This window comes from Drosophila nasuta, chromosome 2L (assembly GCF_023558535.2).
Source record: "Drosophila nasuta strain 15112-1781.00 chromosome 2L, ASM2355853v1, whole genome shotgun sequence".
Lineage (NCBI taxonomy): Eukaryota > Metazoa > Arthropoda > Insecta > Diptera > Drosophilidae > Drosophila > Drosophila nasuta.
Window position 1 is genome coordinate 20,713,620 of NC_083455.1, and position 18,646 is coordinate 20,732,265.

General features: G+C 38.4%; 1 protein-coding gene across 2 annotated transcripts in view; it reads left to right on the forward strand.

Annotated features, from left to right (window-relative positions):
• The window catches only part of LOC132784932 (optomotor-blind protein), a 39,592-nt gene that overhangs the window by 17,099 nt on the left and 3,847 nt on the right, over positions 1–18,646 (forward strand). For both annotated transcript variants that reach the window (XM_060790847.1, XM_060790856.1), the window contains 4 exons: positions 3,833–3,924; positions 4,016–4,117; positions 11,000–11,101; positions 11,184–11,791. In XM_060790847.1, coding sequence (XP_060646830.1) covers positions 3,833–3,924; positions 4,016–4,117; positions 11,000–11,101; positions 11,184–11,791 — 904 coding nt within the window. The remainder of the gene's footprint in view (positions 1–3,832; positions 3,925–4,015; positions 4,118–10,999; positions 11,102–11,183; positions 11,792–18,646) is intronic.

An 18,646-nucleotide genomic window follows, 5' to 3' on the forward strand; every position in this document is an offset into this window, starting at 1 on the left:
ATTCGTGATTCTCCAACACTCGTCGACACCGAGGAACGCTTCTCAATTGCTAAACTAATTTAAAATTTCGAGCGCGTGCGATGTCGTTGAGAACTGAGAGCTGAGAAATGCGGAATGGAAATGGAGACGGAGAGAACTGAAATTGAAACCATGACACCAGAGGGACGCAAAGGACTGTTGCGGCAGTGACTTATGCAATGGGAATTGGGGAAATCAAGGAAAAATTGCTTGCTTGGCACAAAAATGTGTGAGACGAAAAGTGTCGCAAGCAATTTGCAAGGTTGAAGACACTAAAACTGGGCCACAACTCATTTGCAGCCCAAAAACTATAATAAATGTTAATTTGTCTGAGATTACGCAAGTCGGAAAACTCCAACACATACACACACACACACATAAATCGCATGAAAATTGATTTTTAGTCAGACGTAGCCAAAGTCAAGTGAAGCTGCATGCCAATCAAGTGGCAGACACAGACAAAAGTTGCAGACAAGTATCTTACGGATACAACTACGGCAACATCTATAGATACAGCAACAGATACAGCGACAGCAACAGCTATAGATACAGATACTTATACAAAGACAGCTACAGATACAAAGAGGGGTAGCTGATTGCAAGGACTACGTCAGTCAGGACCAAAAATCCCTTAATGATGGTTTCGCTTGTTATGCCAAATGTTTAAAAATTGAATTATCTCCCATTACCGGCGCAGCTAACGAGCGGGGCGGCAAACAGAGATGGCAAGAGCAACACAGAGAGAGAGAGAGAGAGAGAAAAAAGTGATGGAATGATTGCGAATAAGGGTGAGAGGGAGAGAGAGAGTGGCATAGAAATACAGAGAGGTCTTGTTATGCCCTGTAAACGGCAACGAACGAAAACGGGGTCCTTTAAGGTGTGTGCAAACATCAGATTAATCAACAGGAAAATTTCAGGGTAATTAGATAAGAAAACAATGCATGCATTAATTTGTTGAAATGGTGTGCATAGAACTAAAGTGAAATGAAATTTGATATGCGATGCAATGCGATGTGATATAGATAGAAATAGAAAATGGGATATTGTATAAATATAATACAATTTTCTATGTGATAGGGTTGAGATATTAATATCATACATTTATCTCTGACTGATAAGCTTTGCTTTCAGAATAGTCTTTATGTGCCTTCTGTATAAGATATATTTTTTTCTTCAAGACAAAAAACAAAATAAATTAATTCAAGAAAAAGAAAGAAGATCAAGGTTAGAAAAGCTTTCTTACTCTTTTACTAATTTTCTAAGATTGAAAAAAGAATGAAAATAAATTATTGGTGTAGGAATTGATACAATATAAGATGCAGATCAGAATCAGTTTAGTTGTTTTCCAACTTTTCGACTTGCAGTTTTTTGTATTCAGCTATTTACAGGATATTTTTGTAGTCGTTCAATCGTTCACTCTCACAATCTTATTCATTGGCTGTCTACGTTGTCTGTCTCGTTTGCCCTCTGCGTACTTTTTGAATCAATTTGCCAACAAGGATTTGTTAATCCTGTCTTCCTGACAAGTGCGGTTAGTTGAGTTGTTGTTGCTGCTGTTGTTGCTGTTGCTGTTGCCTGACTGACATTTGATGTTTTTGGACTAGCACATCGGTCGATGCTTTCAACATGAAATTCTTATTGCAGGCAAAGAGTGTGTGCTGCTGAGTAGTGAATTGGTGGAGGAGGGAGGGTAAAGCCTGCTGAACGCTTTGGGGATTTGCACTGGCAACCTAATTGTGCTAATTGCCGTTGCCATTGCCGTTTGCTTTTTGGCCTCAAAACAGGCAGCAGGCAGTAGGCAGCAGGCCTTGCAACATGCTGCAAGGCGTCCATTTGCATTTCAAGCAATTATTGGCAACGAACAATTTGATTAGCAAAGTTGTCCGCCCCGCCCATAAAAAAAAAGCCTAGTCAGAAAACGAAAACGTACTCGTCTCATTGACTATTTGATTAGCCAGGCACTTTTTGGAAAACGGGCAGTAGATAGACTAAGAGTTTGATCTATCTCTGGCTTCATTAGCAGTGGCTAGAGTGGCAAATGCACCTGCAAAATTTTGTAATTATTTGCCATAATCAAATATTAATCGAGACTTAAATACGCTGGCAGCTGCTGTTGCTGCTGTTGATGCTGCATAGCGACACTTTGATAAGCCAGCGGCAACTTGTGAGCAAACAACATTAGTGCGCATTATATGAATTCCCCAGAGACAAAGACAGAGAGAGAGCAAGAGCATAGGCGAGAGAGATGGCGACCTTCAACATGGCGCAAATGAGAGTCGGCGAGCTTGTACGGGGTACTAACAACATTTTCAGCTAATCGGATTAAGGCAGCCTCCCAAAAAAAGTTGACACAGCAGCCGGAGAGCAGCGGAAGCAGCAGCATTAGCAGGGAGGTGGGAGGAGGGACGAGGTGTAGGGGAAGAAGGCGAGCTTAAGTACGACGGACAGCAGCAACAGGAGCAGAAGAAATTAAAATTAAATTTTGCAATTTGCTAGCTAATTATTTATTTAAAATCAAATTGAAAATTAATTTTACAACAAGGCAAAAAGGCTCAACAACAACAACAACGACAACGAAAACAACAGCAAAAACAACAACAACAATGAAAAGTCCGAAAATTTTTGGCCTCAATTCAGGGCTTTCATTTCATGCTTTTGCCTTTTCACTCTCTCAGCCTTTTGCTGGGGTCAAGTGCGGCTGTCAACATGCCACACAAGCCAACTCTCTGCCACTGCCTCCCCCTCCCACTCCCGCTCTCTCCATCTACTCTTTATACATACTTCTCTTCATCTCCCTCGCTAGAGCTGTCTTTCTCTTTCGTTTGCTGACTCTGCTCAAAGGCAGTTATAAAATATTTTGTAGCATACAAAATGGCGCTGCTGCTACAAAATTCAATTAGCCTGCAATTTTGCAATTTTGGCAACAGCTGGCTTTCAGCAAAAAGGCACGTCCAGCCACCGAACAAAGTCTCAGTCTCAGCTATACAGTCTCATACCATTTCTACATCTAACTGGCATATTGATGAGCTCAAAACTAAAGAGTTGTTGAACTTAAAGCATAAGCTGAGAGTGTTGACATTTCTCTAGAGTTATGAAACTTTTAGTGTAGATAAATCACATGTCAATGCTTTAAAATAATTAAATTAAAAAATCTTTTGGGGAATATAAATTTTTTTTTTTTATCTACATTATATTCTTTTTTATCTAATTTTGTTTTAAATTCAATTATTTACTCTCTTAAGTTAATGTTATATATTTTTTACATATTTTGTATTTAATATGATTTTTATCAACTTTTTTATTAATTAATACCTATTTTTATGAACATTTTTATTTAACTTCAATATATTTTTATTATTGTATGTATTTTATTTTCAAATATTATTTATTTTTATATATATTTTTATTGTTATCCGATGTTTTGAACATTTATTTTATGTTCATAAATACATTTTTTATTTATCTGCAATATATTTTTATTTTTACATACTTGCATTTATATATTTAAATGAATAATATATATTTTTATATATTTTTTTTGTTATCTGATGATTTCAAGTTTCAGTTCATGTCGGGTGTATTTTATGCTTTGTCTCTTACATTTAAGTGCTCCTAGCAAACCAGTTGCCAGCTTAGTGGCGCTTATGCCTTCTCAGTTTATGCTTCAACACCGACAGACAGATAGAGAAAGAGATACCAAGATAGAGAAGATAGAGATAGATTGAGCAATAGTGAGCTGTTACTAGTTTAATTATGCCAGCTAATGCAAACACCTTGGTATAGCTAATTCCTTGACTTTGCTCGTCCATTATAGATACCAGCTACTCGTATCATCCTGCCATACATGATGAGACTTTTGTGCGGCGCAAGCAACGTCGGAATCGCACAACCTTTACATTGCAACAGGTAAGTGTGAGAGAGAGCGAGAGAGAAATTGAGAAAACAACTAAGAGAGTAATTGTAAATTTTTAATGGTCCAACAAACAACAACAAACAGCTGGAGGAGCTGGAAACGGCATTTGCTCAAACCCATTATCCGGATGTATTTACGCGCGAGGATCTGGCCATGAAAATCAACTTAACGGAGGCACGAGTTCAGGTGAGTGTGACTGAAATGTAACTCGAAATGTAACTGTGATTTTCCAACTGTATGGAGGTCAACCCTTTAGAAATTATGCAAAATATGAAAGTGCCCAACACCCTCCTCCATATTTCCATCATTCGGAGAAAAAAAGGTTAAAAGTAAAATAAAATTTTGTTCATAAATTGTATCAAATTTCACAAGAATAGCGAGAATGTTGGCAACCCTAGCCCGGTCACGCAGCCTGATCAAAGCGCTCTTCCATCTCTTCTCAATCTTCCCCAACTCCCAGTTTGGGCTATTAATAATGCATATGCATGTCTTAGAGCGAGAGGAGAGGGAGAGAGCGAGAGAGCAGGACGTCGCGTTGGGGGTCATGTACAACCTAATGCAATAACTGCCTTTAAAAAATATTCTATATACATTTTGAATGAGGCAAATATGCAAAGTTCTTATGGCGAAAACTCTCTGGGCAACTGGCAAACTGGCAAACTGACAAACGAGCAACTTGAAATGCTTCTGGCCAAATTGTTGGTTTACTTGCCGGCACAATATTCGTAATAAATCAAATTTATTTTTCAATATACAAGTTAGAGACGAGTTTCCCATGCAGCCAATGATAAGACAGCTATAAAAAGCAGCTTTCACAGCGCCTTCTTTTCGCATGCCACAAATATTAAGTGCTCAAAAGGTTTTTTTTCATGATGCGTTGTAGTGTTGAGCAGCGGTAAAAAGTGAAGTAAGAAAAACTTGAGGGTTTGTTAATGTCTAGATATTTAGAGGACATATTTTAGTAATATAATATTGTATATTATATTTTTCTCAATCCTCCTTTTTTTACTTACAATAAAAGTTAGAATTTGAAATTAAAGCAGCGCAAGTCTTGATTTACTCTACATTAAACCGACTCGTTGCATTAACTCCTCATCCAATTGCGAAACTCTATTTCAAAGTGAATCCATCTTAAGTCCTTAATATCCCGTCCCAGTTGAATTACCTGTTCCGATGCTTGCAATTGAAATCGCTGCGCATTTTTATATTTTTGTTTGAGCTAATTTATCAATCAATATCATTTATAAGCAACAGTCTCAACTTCAAAGCACTTTGTCTCTGTCAAGTAGGCAAATTGTCGGTGTATCAAGAAAATCAGTTGCCAGTCTAGACCCAACCAGGCTTATACACAGGCTGTCTCTCTCGCACTCACACTGTGGCATGCATTAAGTAAATGAAATGCGTCGCGACAGACGCCGAACATCAAAAATTGACAGTGAAAAACATATCAGGTTACCACCAAGTGGAACCCGCCATCCAAGTCCAAGTGAGCGGCAAATGAGCGAGGGGGAGAATGAAGAAAGCGTCAGACGGGAATCAAACGAAGTACATAATAAATTTTATTATAAAATTTATTTCCGCATTTTTCGCATTGGGATAAAAATGTGTCAAAATGTGGTCGCTGAAAATGCTGCTGGAAAAGCTGAAAATGCTGCGATGTTGGAAAAGCACCCTCATCAAAATATTTGGCATTCATTCCATTATCGAAATCCCAGACTAAGCCTGCTCCAAAAGACTCGACTCGTCTCGTTCCCTCGCAATTTTTTTCGTAGTCTGTCCAATTGTTTTTTCGGGCTAAAAATATATTCTTTTTCACTTATTTTTGTGGTGTTTTTGTGGCCGATATTTAAAGAGCAGTTTTTGAGCTCAAAAGCTCGGACCGAAGTCGGAAGTCAGAAGATATTTGACAGGCGGGTGGTTGGGTGGTATTTTTGTTCTTCTTCTTCTGTGTGGTTGCCTGATAATTTTCTTAGGCTGACAAGTACACGTGTTTGCGACAAGTGTCCCATTGTTGGACATTTGACATCGAAATTTGCTACAAATTTAATTCAAAGTATCAGGTTGCGCCTGGGAACCTGTCACTCTTCGAAGACTTTTGGCTTTTGGCGGGGGGTGGTGTTTGCTTTTGGTGGTTAGACTGTTTGTGTGTGTTGCAAGTGCTTGTGGCACGCTAATTGTGCCGGAAATAACTGAGTGCGTCATTGTCAGAGCCTAACGCGACACCAAAGTGTTTTAATAGCCACCTGTGTGTGGGTCGACTCTCAGCTCTAAGTTCTGGGTTCTGTGTTCTGTGTTCTATGTGGTGCAGCAAAGCTCGATGGCTCGCTGTGGCAACGTGTCTAGTTAGCGTTGCATCCTCATTAAGTTTTCTCTGTCACATAATTTGCTCAGTCGCTCAATCTCTCACAGCGTTTGCCGCGTGGGCAACGTGCTCGAGTGCCAGCCACCCACATCTTGAGTGCGAGAGAGAGCATGTCTCCCTCCCTTCCCCCCCTTTGTGCTCGTAGTGCTTCTCCAATTGTGGAAGTAGATCCGCTAATTGCCAGGCTGCCCCCGCACAGTGTCACAAATTGCCAACGCTAATGATTACAAATTTCCACAAACAAGTGCAATTTTCACAAAGATTTCTCATTCTCTTCTCGTTCACTCGGTTTCTGACTGAATTTGCATGCTTAGGTTTGTGAAACGGAACCACAAATTTGTTAAGAGTCTATAAATTTGAATGTGAAACCGCAATTTGACGATGCCAAATGCCAAATGCCAACTGACTATAATTATTATTGTCTAATGAACCAGCAAGGAAATTTGTGAATGAATGTGAGTTGACAGTGAATTAAATGAGACAGCTTATGTTGTCTACTTTTTGAAGAGAAAGAGAATTCAAAATACATAATTAATGTAAAAAAGGGAATATATATATAAATGACTATAGTTATTTATATCAATTTATGAGCAAGCTTCGCTTGGCTAATCACAACTATTATTCTGAATCAAGCCTTTACTTTCTTAATATATTATTGAGCTTCTACTTAACTTCTTCTGTCTAAGAATACGCATTGAATCAATCAATATAGCTTATTTATAGTTCAGTCACAAATCTTGACCTTAATAGCATTCCTACTCCGATTTCGTCTCTATTACAATTCATAAGAAAAATCATTAATATTCATTCGTAACAAAATATTTATGAACCTGCTCAGGGATCCCTCGTCAAACGGGGCGATTACCCCGTTTCGCATTACAACAGTATTTCACATATAATTCGTTTAGAATTATGTCTGCAGCATGACAATGCTGCTGGGTGTTGCCACACCCACAACGCCCACAAAGTCTGAGAGAAAACGAGGCACATATAATGCCAATAATTGATAATTTATTATAATCACAGAGCAACGGCAGGGGAATTGTGGGGGGAGCAAGGGGAGTAGTTGAACCACCCAGCCACCCAACCACTGAAACCACTTCTCAAGACGATGCCCGAAGGGGTTGGCGGTGCCTGTCAAATAATTGCATTTGCCTCAATAATCCTTTAATGCTGATCCAAGTTGATGGCCCAGGACTCGCAAACTTGTATGCTGCATATGCTTGCCCTCCGGCAAAGGGCTGCGGCGAAGAGAGAGAGAGGGGTGAAGGGTCTGGTACCAGGGGGTGTTGCTGTTGCGGTAGCCCAATTATTGTTCGGCTGCGGCGACTGAGCGACTGAGACTGTGACTGAGACTGTGGTGCAAAGGGTTCACGAAATGCGTTTGATATTAACACATCTGTTCATTCATTCCACTTGAGCTGCGTCATCATCATCGCGTCCGTTCTCCCGTCTCCCGTCTCCCGCTCTCGCGATGTGCCACTGTTTGCGGAAGCTAATGGTGCGCACTTGCTTGTAATTACCCAGTCCGACCTCATCCGCAATCCCATCCTGCTGGGTGGTGTTTACCTTCTCCCTGTGAGCGTTTTTCGTGTGTTTGCGTTGCACGCATTGTTGCCACATTGTTGCCACATTGTGTCGCAACTTTGTTTTATTTACCGCTGTTTATTTGTTTGCTTTCCTTTTCATCGCAAATCGCTTTCTGTAACTTGTAACCGCAAATTTTGATCAGCATCTGAGTCCTTGCCTCTTGTTTTATATTTCATTTTTTTTATGTTATGTTTACCTTATGCCCAATTCACATTGTTATCGAAATTATGAGCACTTTTGCCGCCTTGAGGCGTTTCGCTTTCATTCTCCTTCAGCAGCGACGGTAAATAAATTACATGAAGTAAAACCTCTGAGTGGCAATATCCTCGATAGGGAGCGTTACTCTGAAATGGGTACACTTAAGCGTTGCGACGTGTGAGCTGAAGCGAAAAAGAGAATTTGCTGATCAAGAAACTCCCAAGTTGGTTCCAAGAGTTATAAGCGTATAAATTAAATTTATGTACTCAGAAAATCATTTACATTGGTTTATATAAAATACAAACAGAAAACGATCATGAGATATTTTATTTTGGAGTAGTATAAAATACATATGAAAATATTAACTATTTATGCAACAAAATAATTGTGACAATTTTGAAATATTTAAGAAATGTAATATTATATTCATTAATATCAATTAACTTCTTCAAATCCGTAACAAGTTTAGTATGAAAATAAAATTGATTTAAGCCAAAGATGAAATGAGGGCGTAACATATCTAAAAACAAAGTCTTTCCCATTCTTACATTTTCTCTTAAAAACAATAGCTAGAATAATCAAATGCATAAAAAGTAATTCTAAACAAATAATAAAGCAAATCACGCCATAAAAATTCAATATTATGTTTATTGACATCAATAAACCTCTTTCAATTATTTTATAAAGCTACAATTTAGTAAAAATTTTAGAAGTAATAAATACTCATTTTAGTCTAAGTCAAAGTACGTACTCAAAAACATTTATTGACTTGAACATTTGTTGATTCTCTTGCGAATATAAGCTAAATGCGAATAAAGTGAACATGAATAAAAAGTAATTCTTAATATTTAATACAGCAAAAGTCGCCTTAAAAATTTAATATTATATTTATTGAGGCGAATAAACATCTTTTAATTCATGAAGCTGCATATCTGAAAAAAATGTTAAGATAAGCTAAAAATTAATTTTAGTCAAAGTCAAAATCTGATTATCCTGATTTACAATTTTGTTGATTTTCTTGAGAATATAATCTGAAAGAATTACATGAATAAAATGTATTTTTAAATATTTAATAGAGAAAACAGTCACCTTAAACTCAAGTAAATCTTAAGATTGAACTGCAGGTGAGGTAACCTGACAAATTTAAACGATGCTCCTAAAAGTATGCAATGATTTTTAGATCCGCAACCAAATGAAATTTACAGAAAATGAAATGAAAGAAGAAGAAAGTGTGCTCTCAACGTCAATTAAATATGCAAAAGCGAAATGAATTAGCAACGTTGTAAATGAATTTGCCAAAAGCAAGAAGCTCAAAAGACGCCCCTCACTCTCCTCCCCTTCTTCTAAGATGCTGCAGATGAGCTTCGGCAAGCAATCAAGAAACTAAACCAAGCGAATTGAATAAATAAAGAAACACGTTATAAGCAAAGTGGATGGTAGCTCAGTTAACTGCAATAAAACAAAGCAAAATTGTGCATGAAATTATTATTGAAGAAGCTCACACACACACACACACATACACAGAGAGAGTATAATATATATTTGTGTGCGCAGAGGGAAAATTGGTTGGAAAAGTCAAGGCAGACGCACACAATTGTTTTTCATTATTCAATTTTTGTCATGATAATAACCAGAGAGCGCCAGCAGCAACAGCAGCAGAAGCAGAAGCAGCTACACTATCCGTCTCGCTTCTTCACTCGGGTATACCCATCTCTGTTGCTGAGGGCAGACCTCCCCTGGGGGGAAGTTGCAAAAGGGGGTTGTATGCAGCACTTGGAAAAAAGTTTGCCCAGCCATATTTTATTGGTAATGTGCTTATGGCATAAATATTGTATTAAGTAACTGGTGGGCGTCACCACCAAAAAAAACACACACACACACACACGCAGAGAGAAATATCCAACAACAAGTCAAGCTTTTTGTTGGGGGGTAGAGACGGCAGGGTTGTGTTGCCATTTGGGGGTTGGATTGTGCGCAATTTATTGTTCAGACTTCTGTTGGAGCAGGAACTGAAGCTGAAGCTGAAGCCAAAGCTGCCGTTGGATACGGTTAGTGTTTGGTTAAGTCTGGGGGTTGAGCATTGTGTCTGGGCATTGCCAACATGGCTGCCATCGCCATGAGGTGGCAAGGGGGCAGGGAAGGGGGTAGGGCAATAGCGGGAGGTCGCCTCGAGGCGCAAAATGTTGAAATTGTTTTATGTTGCGTTATGATTACAACAATGCGAACTTTTGCACAATGTCTAATTTGAATTTTGATTAGGAAATTTACTTACACACACACTCACATACAGTTGGGTGCGAGTGAGAGAGAGAGAGGGAGACACATTCAAGATGGCGCCCCCTTTGGAAATCCCATTAGGGGGCGCTCTAAGCATGGAATCAGCGTAACCGGAACTAAAAGCAAAGGCAAAAGCAACAACAGCAGCCAAAAAAGGAAACACGCGCGCATAAGCAAACAGGCAAAAGGATGCGAAGGATACGAAGGATGCGAAGCGAATGCCTGGGCATTGTCTTGATTGAAGCTCATTAGTGAAAGACGCTGCTCGCTCTGCCATGTGTGTTTGTCTCCTCCTCCTGCTTCACATCCAGCTCCTTCTCCGCCTTTTCCCTTACCAATTTAGGCGCTGATTACAGGGCAAATTTGTTTTGTGTGCCTGCGCAAAATTGAAAATCAGATTTTGTTTGTTAATGTCTTAGATGGCACAATAAAACAAAAGGCGGGGGCGGTGCGAAGCACAGCAAATTGTTAAAGTTTCTGAGGTGGAAAATTTCGTTTATTGTTTTCCCCGACATGGACTCGGTGTGTGTGTGGAAAGTTTTTCAATTTTCAATTGGCTGGCAGCCAAACTGTAGTACTCCGTCGATTTTCTAACTTTGCACTCACTCTCTCCCATTCTTTATGTCTCTCTATCCATTTAGGTTTGGTTCCAGAACAGACGCGCCAAGTGGCGAAAGGCGGAGCGGCTTAAGGATGAGCAACGCAAGCGAGAAAATGGCGAAAGCAGTAGCTCCTTGGACAAGGTAAGCCTAGACTGGGGAACAACAAAGCTTTCTTTCAACTATTACTACAATTATTACTTTTGTCTTTGCCTCGCCTTGACAGTTGCATGACTCACGCGAATCCTCGCCAGACATTACCGGCGAGATCGACAATGATATGGACGAGTTGCCGCCACGCTCACGCCAACGTTCGCACAGTCCCCTGACAAATGGTCCCATGGAACAGCAGCAGCATTCGCATTCACATTCGCACTCGCATTCGCATTCACGCAGCCCCCCGGGTGTCCATCATCTGGACTCCAGCGATAACGAGCGACCGTTGTCCTCCACCCAGTTGACTGCCACCACGCCGCACTCCGCCTCGCAGTCTCTGGGCTCGATTAGCGCCGGCTCCCCATCGCCGGGCATGCGCGAGCACACTCCTCTGGCCAGCGTTGGCGTTGGCCTGGGTCTGGGCCATGGCATGGCACCTAGCAGTCCATCGAATTCGCGCAACACCGACTCGCCCATCGAGGTGGGCGGCCCCATATCGTTGACCACGGGCTCCCGCATGGCTGCCTCATCGAACAACTCGGCATCGTCTACCCCCACCCCGACACCGACGCCAACCACTCCGCACTCCGCTCAACTGCCCCATTCGGCAGCTGCAGCTGCGGCCTTTGGCAGCCACATTTTTGGCAGCTTCGGCGCCGGCAGCGTCGCCAACGATACGTAAGTACAACAAATACATTATACGATTTTAATCAGTATTATTGGATAGTTTTGTATGGATCAAAAACTTTGTTGAAGGTTGTGATAATTCAACTCTTTAGGAGAACCTAAATTTCGTTGTAAAATTCTTTACAACTTTGAACCAATCCATTATAGATTTTATATGCATGTATTTAGTCAGTGAAATGATTAATATATTAGTCATTCCTATTAGTAAAGTAGTGTTTATTAAATGATAAGAAAAGTCATTTATTATATTAAGTATTAAATTTTGAACATTGTTTGCCAATCTCGTAAGTTTGTTTTGGTAGAATTGTCACGAGATAATAATTTGGTAAATCATTGAAAAAACTATAATTTTTATTAGGTTTAAAAACAGATATTTGAAAAGAAAATAGTGTACATTTATCCAAACAAAAGTGCAGTGCACTTCACTATTCTATTTAAACAATTCACTTTCAAGACAATTCGATTGTATAAGAATTTCATTGGATAATTCTTTCAAATATGTAATAATTAATATATTCGTCATTTATAGTAGAATATATAAAAATATAGTATTTATAAAATGACAAAAAAAGTAATTTATTAAGTATTCTATTATGATATATGTATATTGGCTATTTTCGTAAGATGATTTTTCAAGAATTAGCAAGACAGAAATTATGATAAAAATGATAGGTTCTTTTAAGTTTAATCATTTTAAATTTGACAATTTTTTTATGTTCTTGAAAATATTTTTAAAGATTTATTGAAATTAAGAAAATATTGTTTAAATTTTTGCTCACAACATTAATTTCATATTTCTTTTAAAAAAAGAGGACAATTCACTTTCAAGACAATTAGATTGTATATATTCTTCGGAGCAAGAACATTTTCTTTATATACTTAAAATATTTCGTTAGTCACAGTTAAGGGCGTGTAAGCCTTATGCGTCATAAGCTAATTAGTTTTTGGTCCTCGGCTGAAATGAGTGCTATCCATAACACGCGGCACACTCCCATGTGTTTACACATGTCCAATCTCCCGATCTGCCGCCCTCTTGTGAAAACGAGAGCGATTAAAAGTGAACGATCTGCTAATTGCTTGCGTGTCATTAAGCCTCCACTTACAATGGCATTAGGCAACAACAAACAATAAATTTATGGCAAGTGTCGCATTTTGTCGTCAATTTGACAACAACAATGACAACTGGCAGGAAAAAAAAAGATGCAGTAGCTATGAATGGAAATGAAAACAGAGGCCAAAACAATTGCCACCCTCGAGTGCAATTTTGCCAAGCAAATATTTACAAATCTGAGCAGGGCAAATTAGGGGAGAGAAGCGGGCAGCGGGACAACTGTCAACCCTTAAGGAATGACTAAATTAGCAATTGATTACGAGTGAGAATGAAAGAAGACGAGAAATGCAGACAACGGGGGAACAGGGGAACGGGGGAACGAATAAGGTAGTTGTAATGACCACAATGAGAGCAGTAATGCTATTAAATGGGGTTGGGGTTTGCCTCAGAGATGGTCGCGGACTTTTGACTCTGACTGTCGACTCCTGCGGTGCCCGAGACTACGGGCCATCATGGGCTACGGGTTATTGAGCAGGCGTGCGCAGCGGAAGACGATTCAGTTAATGTTTTGGATAAAAACGTTTAAATTCCATTGGCGCACATCCGTTGACCGGATGTCGTGTGCGCCAGCGGAAACATTAAGAGTGGCCCCTTCCCCTAGCCCCTGCATTCAGATCTCTCTTTCGGTCTCATACTCGATCCTTAATGATGCTGTCCTCGATATGAACGATGTTAAGCACGTGCTGAAGGCGAACACAGCGTCTAATCAACAGCCGACTAAATCCTACATTGTCTTTTCATAATTGCGAATTGTCTTCAGCAAGTAGATAAATCAGCTCGATAATCTATTTTGTATTCCGACAGATTGATTGTGATATCGAGAATGTGTGCAGTCCTGAATTTTTCTTATTTCGGATTCTTACAAATATTTTATTCAGAGATTACTTTTTTTTTTTACTTCGGCATATTAATTCGAGTAAATATTTGACAGAATTTATCAACCGAAAATTGAAATAAATATTATATTAGAAACATACCTCAGAGAACTTTAGGAAAGTTTAGGAAATAGTTTATATTTTCTACATTTGATATTAAATTATTAAGACTTTATGACCTGTCATATCCAAATGGTCATATTTTTCATTCAGAAATTTAAATAAATATTGGAAACATACCTCAGAGAAGTTTAGGAAAGTGTAGGAAAGAGTTCATATTTTCTACATTTACTATCTGACATATCCAAACTGTCATATTTTTCATTCAGTTCGGTTTCTTCATGAAAGAATGAGTACAATAAAAAATGTACTTATACATTTATAATGATGAATTGATGTAAAATGTGTGAAGTATTCTCAGTGTTTTCGAATTCAATTCCAAGGATTTACTTATTTATAGTAATATTTTCTTTGAGGTGTCATTTTAAAAACCATTATTTATATCAGTGTTTAATCTGGTCTTTTTATATTCTCTACCATATTTTTTGTTATTTTTAAGTAGATGAATCGTTTGGTTGCTGTGCAAACATCGTAAATGTGAAATACTTAAGTGTGGTTCATAAAAAAGCAACTTGAAAATTTAATTGGGCGTAAATGAGGGTGTTTCGTGTTTTCTGTTTTCTGTTTTGTGCTTGGTGTTTTGTTGTGAATCCAATGTAACCATATGCCACGCCCGGCAAAAGGCGATTGCCCTGTGTGTGTGTTTTTTGCCACCAAATTGAGAGCAGTGTGTGGGCAGAGGGGGGTGACTGGGATGGAAGGGATGGAGTGTGCCGGTTAACAATGGGCGGTCTCATCAGCCGGCAAAAAGGCGACGGGCGGCCGAAAAAAACGCACAAATACTTGTCCGCAATTCTTTTAGCTCACATGTCAACGCGTCCAGACAACAACAACAACCACAATAAAAAACACAACATCACGGATCAGGAAGTGGATCAGGATATAATAGCACAGCAGCAGTAGCTGACAAGCCAAGTGCTTGAGGGGAAGAGGAGACAACCCACTGGGCGGGCAGCAGGATAACTGATGATGATGCTGTTCCAGCTGAATCATTGCCCACTTTTAGTTGTGTTGTTGTTGTTGTTGTTGTTGTAACGGTTGACCAAATCAATTCCGACTTTTGTGCGCTATATGCTAATGCCAATTGCTGCTCAGCACTTTGATATCGTTTGATAAGTTTTCCCCATTGTTATTCAAATGCCTTCAACCGGATATCCTCTGCATGTGTGTTTGTGTGTGTGTGTGTGTGTGTGTTTCTGCTGCCATTTTCTTTGCTTCATCGCAACTCGAGCGTTTCATCGCAAGCATTTATCATCACATTAGACATGCACTCAGAGAACTATCTCGAGCAACATTTATTTATCTTATTCTGCACATTTCATTCTCACTTCTCGTATATTTTATGTAAAACACATAGTTCAATCATTCGCCTGGAACTTAACGTATGTTCTGACTGACGTCAGTTTGACAAAGATATTTATCTATGCATAAAGTGTTTTATTATTAGTAATGCTGCAAGGAGGCTATGAAGTTTTCAGAATAAAAAACATACACATTAATATTATTATTTTCGAAATACTGTAAAGAATGGATTTATGAAGTTTTCTAAATCAAAAACAGATATATTAATATTATTATATTCGTGAAATTTATATCAGCAATTGATTTCTTTTATTACATATTTTTAAGATTATTTTAAATGTATGATATAATCTTTATAAACTCTTAAATCTAAAAATAGTTTGATAAATTCACAAAACAAACAAAACCACTTCATCAAGTCTCTTTAAAGGTGAATAATTATTAAATTTGCACGTCATGCTATTCATGAATTATTGAAATTATCGCGATTGTAGAATGATAATAATAATTTTTGTATAGTTACAAATGACCATAATAATGACCTACAATCGCATTATTAATAAAAACCAAAAAAAAAGTAATACAACTGTCAGCTGTTGAACCTTAATAATTACACATTAATCAACATTTCATTGACAATTAGCATAAACAATTCAAGTGAAATAGCACTAAACAGGTTAACAGATCTTCAGTTTGAACATTTTTCATGTTTTATTGATTTTCGAACATCAGTTCGTTTAAAGTGGAAGGGAAGTGTACTCAGAGCACTCACCTTGAATCGATTGATATTCAGTTGAATATTTGCGATGTATCTATTTATTTAAATATCAAATATCTCTTTTAACAATTGTACGAGTGAACTTTAAGCTGTCTTGAGTGCTTTGAAATTCGTAGAATAGTACGAAAATTTAAATTTCAGCTATTTGGGATACAGGAAATTAGGTTAATTAAATGCCAGTGCATCATCATGCATTTGCAAACTACTTAAACCGAAAATGTTAGCCGAAACTTGATGCTGGCCCCAAATATTTTATGCACAAATAACTAAATGCGTAATTAGGAGTTCCAATGGCCAGGGGAGATGGGTGGGAGGGAATGCAGATGGGAGGGAGAATTGTGAGCTGCTTAAACATGTAAGCAGGCGCATGACTCAACAAGAGGCCAAAAACCAAATAATGTTGCCAACACATACCGATTTATTAGTATATACTTAGTATAATATATATACTATGATGTGTATATGCTTAAATTGATGTGTGCAAGTATTTACAGTTGACTCGACTCGTTCGCTTGTTGTCTGTTGGCTGTTTGGGTCGTTGATGTTTGCGCGCACGAATGCTTGAATAATAAATTAGACAAATATTTTAATATTCATCATGCAATTAAAATAAGCCGCTGCCTCGCGCACAATCAAGGGGAATGGGTAAGGGAGGGAGGGAGAGGGCTCTTCTCATTCCACCCACAGCAACAGCAACAACAACAACAACAACGATTTTGGGTTGCCTAATATAATAAGCATATAATGCTCGCTTTCGCGTTGTTGATTTCGGCTGCTTGGGTCGGAAGTAGGAAATAATTTTGGCTAAAGGTTGCTGCTAAAATAAGCTTTAGAGCTTTAATTGAAGAGGCACTAAAGAATATCCTGTAAATTTACTCATTTTGAATTTACTAATTTATGCAATGATAATAATTATTTGTAATAATGAAATATATATAGTAAAGAAATTTATAGAATTTACTTTACTTACTTTTACTTTTAAGTTTGTAGTACAAACCCATCAGTCCTCATATATTGTATAAAGGGTATTCTACAAAAAAAGAAACTTTTGCCAGGGCAAACACTTTGCGGAAATTGAGTTTGGCTGTGATGTGTGTTGAGATAAAGTGTGTAGAGGGTAGAGGGAAAGTAGGGTGGAGCTAAGCCATTGAGGTGTTGATTGCTCGAGTTTAATTTGTTAGAATTGCGTAAAGCATTAAAATGTTTGCCAGAAAAATTATGCCAAGCTGCTTGCAGTAGCACCCCTCTCGAAAAAAGTAGAAGAAGTGCGGCGGGAACATGTGTAAAAATTCATTAAGCCAAGTTGGGAAAAACTTTATCCTTGGCAGAAGGCAATCTGTGAAAAGTGCGAAAATTTAAAGAAAACTTTGTGCCAAGCAGAGCAAAGCTGAGGTGAGTCTGACATTGACAAACGTGCAAGAGCCAACACATCTCCCCTCTCTCTCTTCTCTACGTCTGCCCCCCTTTGTGTCGCGGCTTTTCTGGCCCAGAGCAAAAGTTATGTACTAACTAACGAGCTCAACGACAACACTCGAGCTGCTGAATGTCTTAATTAGGAGTGCGAGAGCAGCGAATCTCTGACTGGGCACGTTTGTTGAGTGTTGCAATTAAGGCGGCGACAGCTGACTACAAGGCAGAGGAGAGCAAGAGAGGAGAAGCGCAGAGGAGAACAGTCAAACAGCATGGACGCTGCCTGCGGCCAAGCGACGTTCTTGCTAAATTTTTGCCAGTCTCAGACACACACACACACACACGTACACCTCTATGTATACACACACACACAGACACAGTTAGCTGTTGGATGTGCACATGCAAAATTTAATTACGACCAAAGGATGAGTGCTTAATTATACGCAAACATTTAAGTTTACCTGCTTTTTTCGCAACGAGTTGGCAGCTCGACTGAGACAGCAAATAGAACTGCCACTGCTGCAGACTGTACACATTCTCCCTCTCTTTCGTCTGCTTCGACACTCTCCCCGTCTCACTCTCTTGAGCTTGGACTTTTGCTTTTTGCTTTTGGCCTAATTGGCTGCAACGTCTGCATACAAAACTAATTCACAAACAGAGTAGAAAATGAAATTGCAGTTTTTCAACATCAGCAATTATGATATGGGGGTAAATTCAGATTTTTATAGATAGACACATTTATGCGAGAAATATTTAATTGATTTCTAAAAAACCCTTAAAAATGTTCTAATAAATCTTAATATTAAACTTTCTTCTTCAACAAATATGCATATAACAAATAATAACTTAAAATGTGTTATTTCCCATTATTAAATAATATTTAGATCTTGAAAATTTGAAACCCATCTCTTTATAATAATTGATATCTTCACTTTCCACATCGTTTAGCTCACTTTTTTGCTTGACCTCAACGTTAGCCCAATCTAACTAATGCCCTTTCACTCTTTGTAGAATACAGCTTAAAAATGCCTTAAAAATTCATCATCGAAAAATAGATCAAAAAAATGAAATACGAAAACTGAGAGAAAAGATGAAAAATTACGCATTCGCTACATACAAAATTCTGTTTCATGCCGCAAAAATAGTGACCCACCATTTTCCCTTTCCCATTCCCATTCTCCTCCTCCACCATCAACAACAGAAAAGCCAAAAAGCAGTCAAAATCTCAAAAATCAGAATAGGCACAAAAG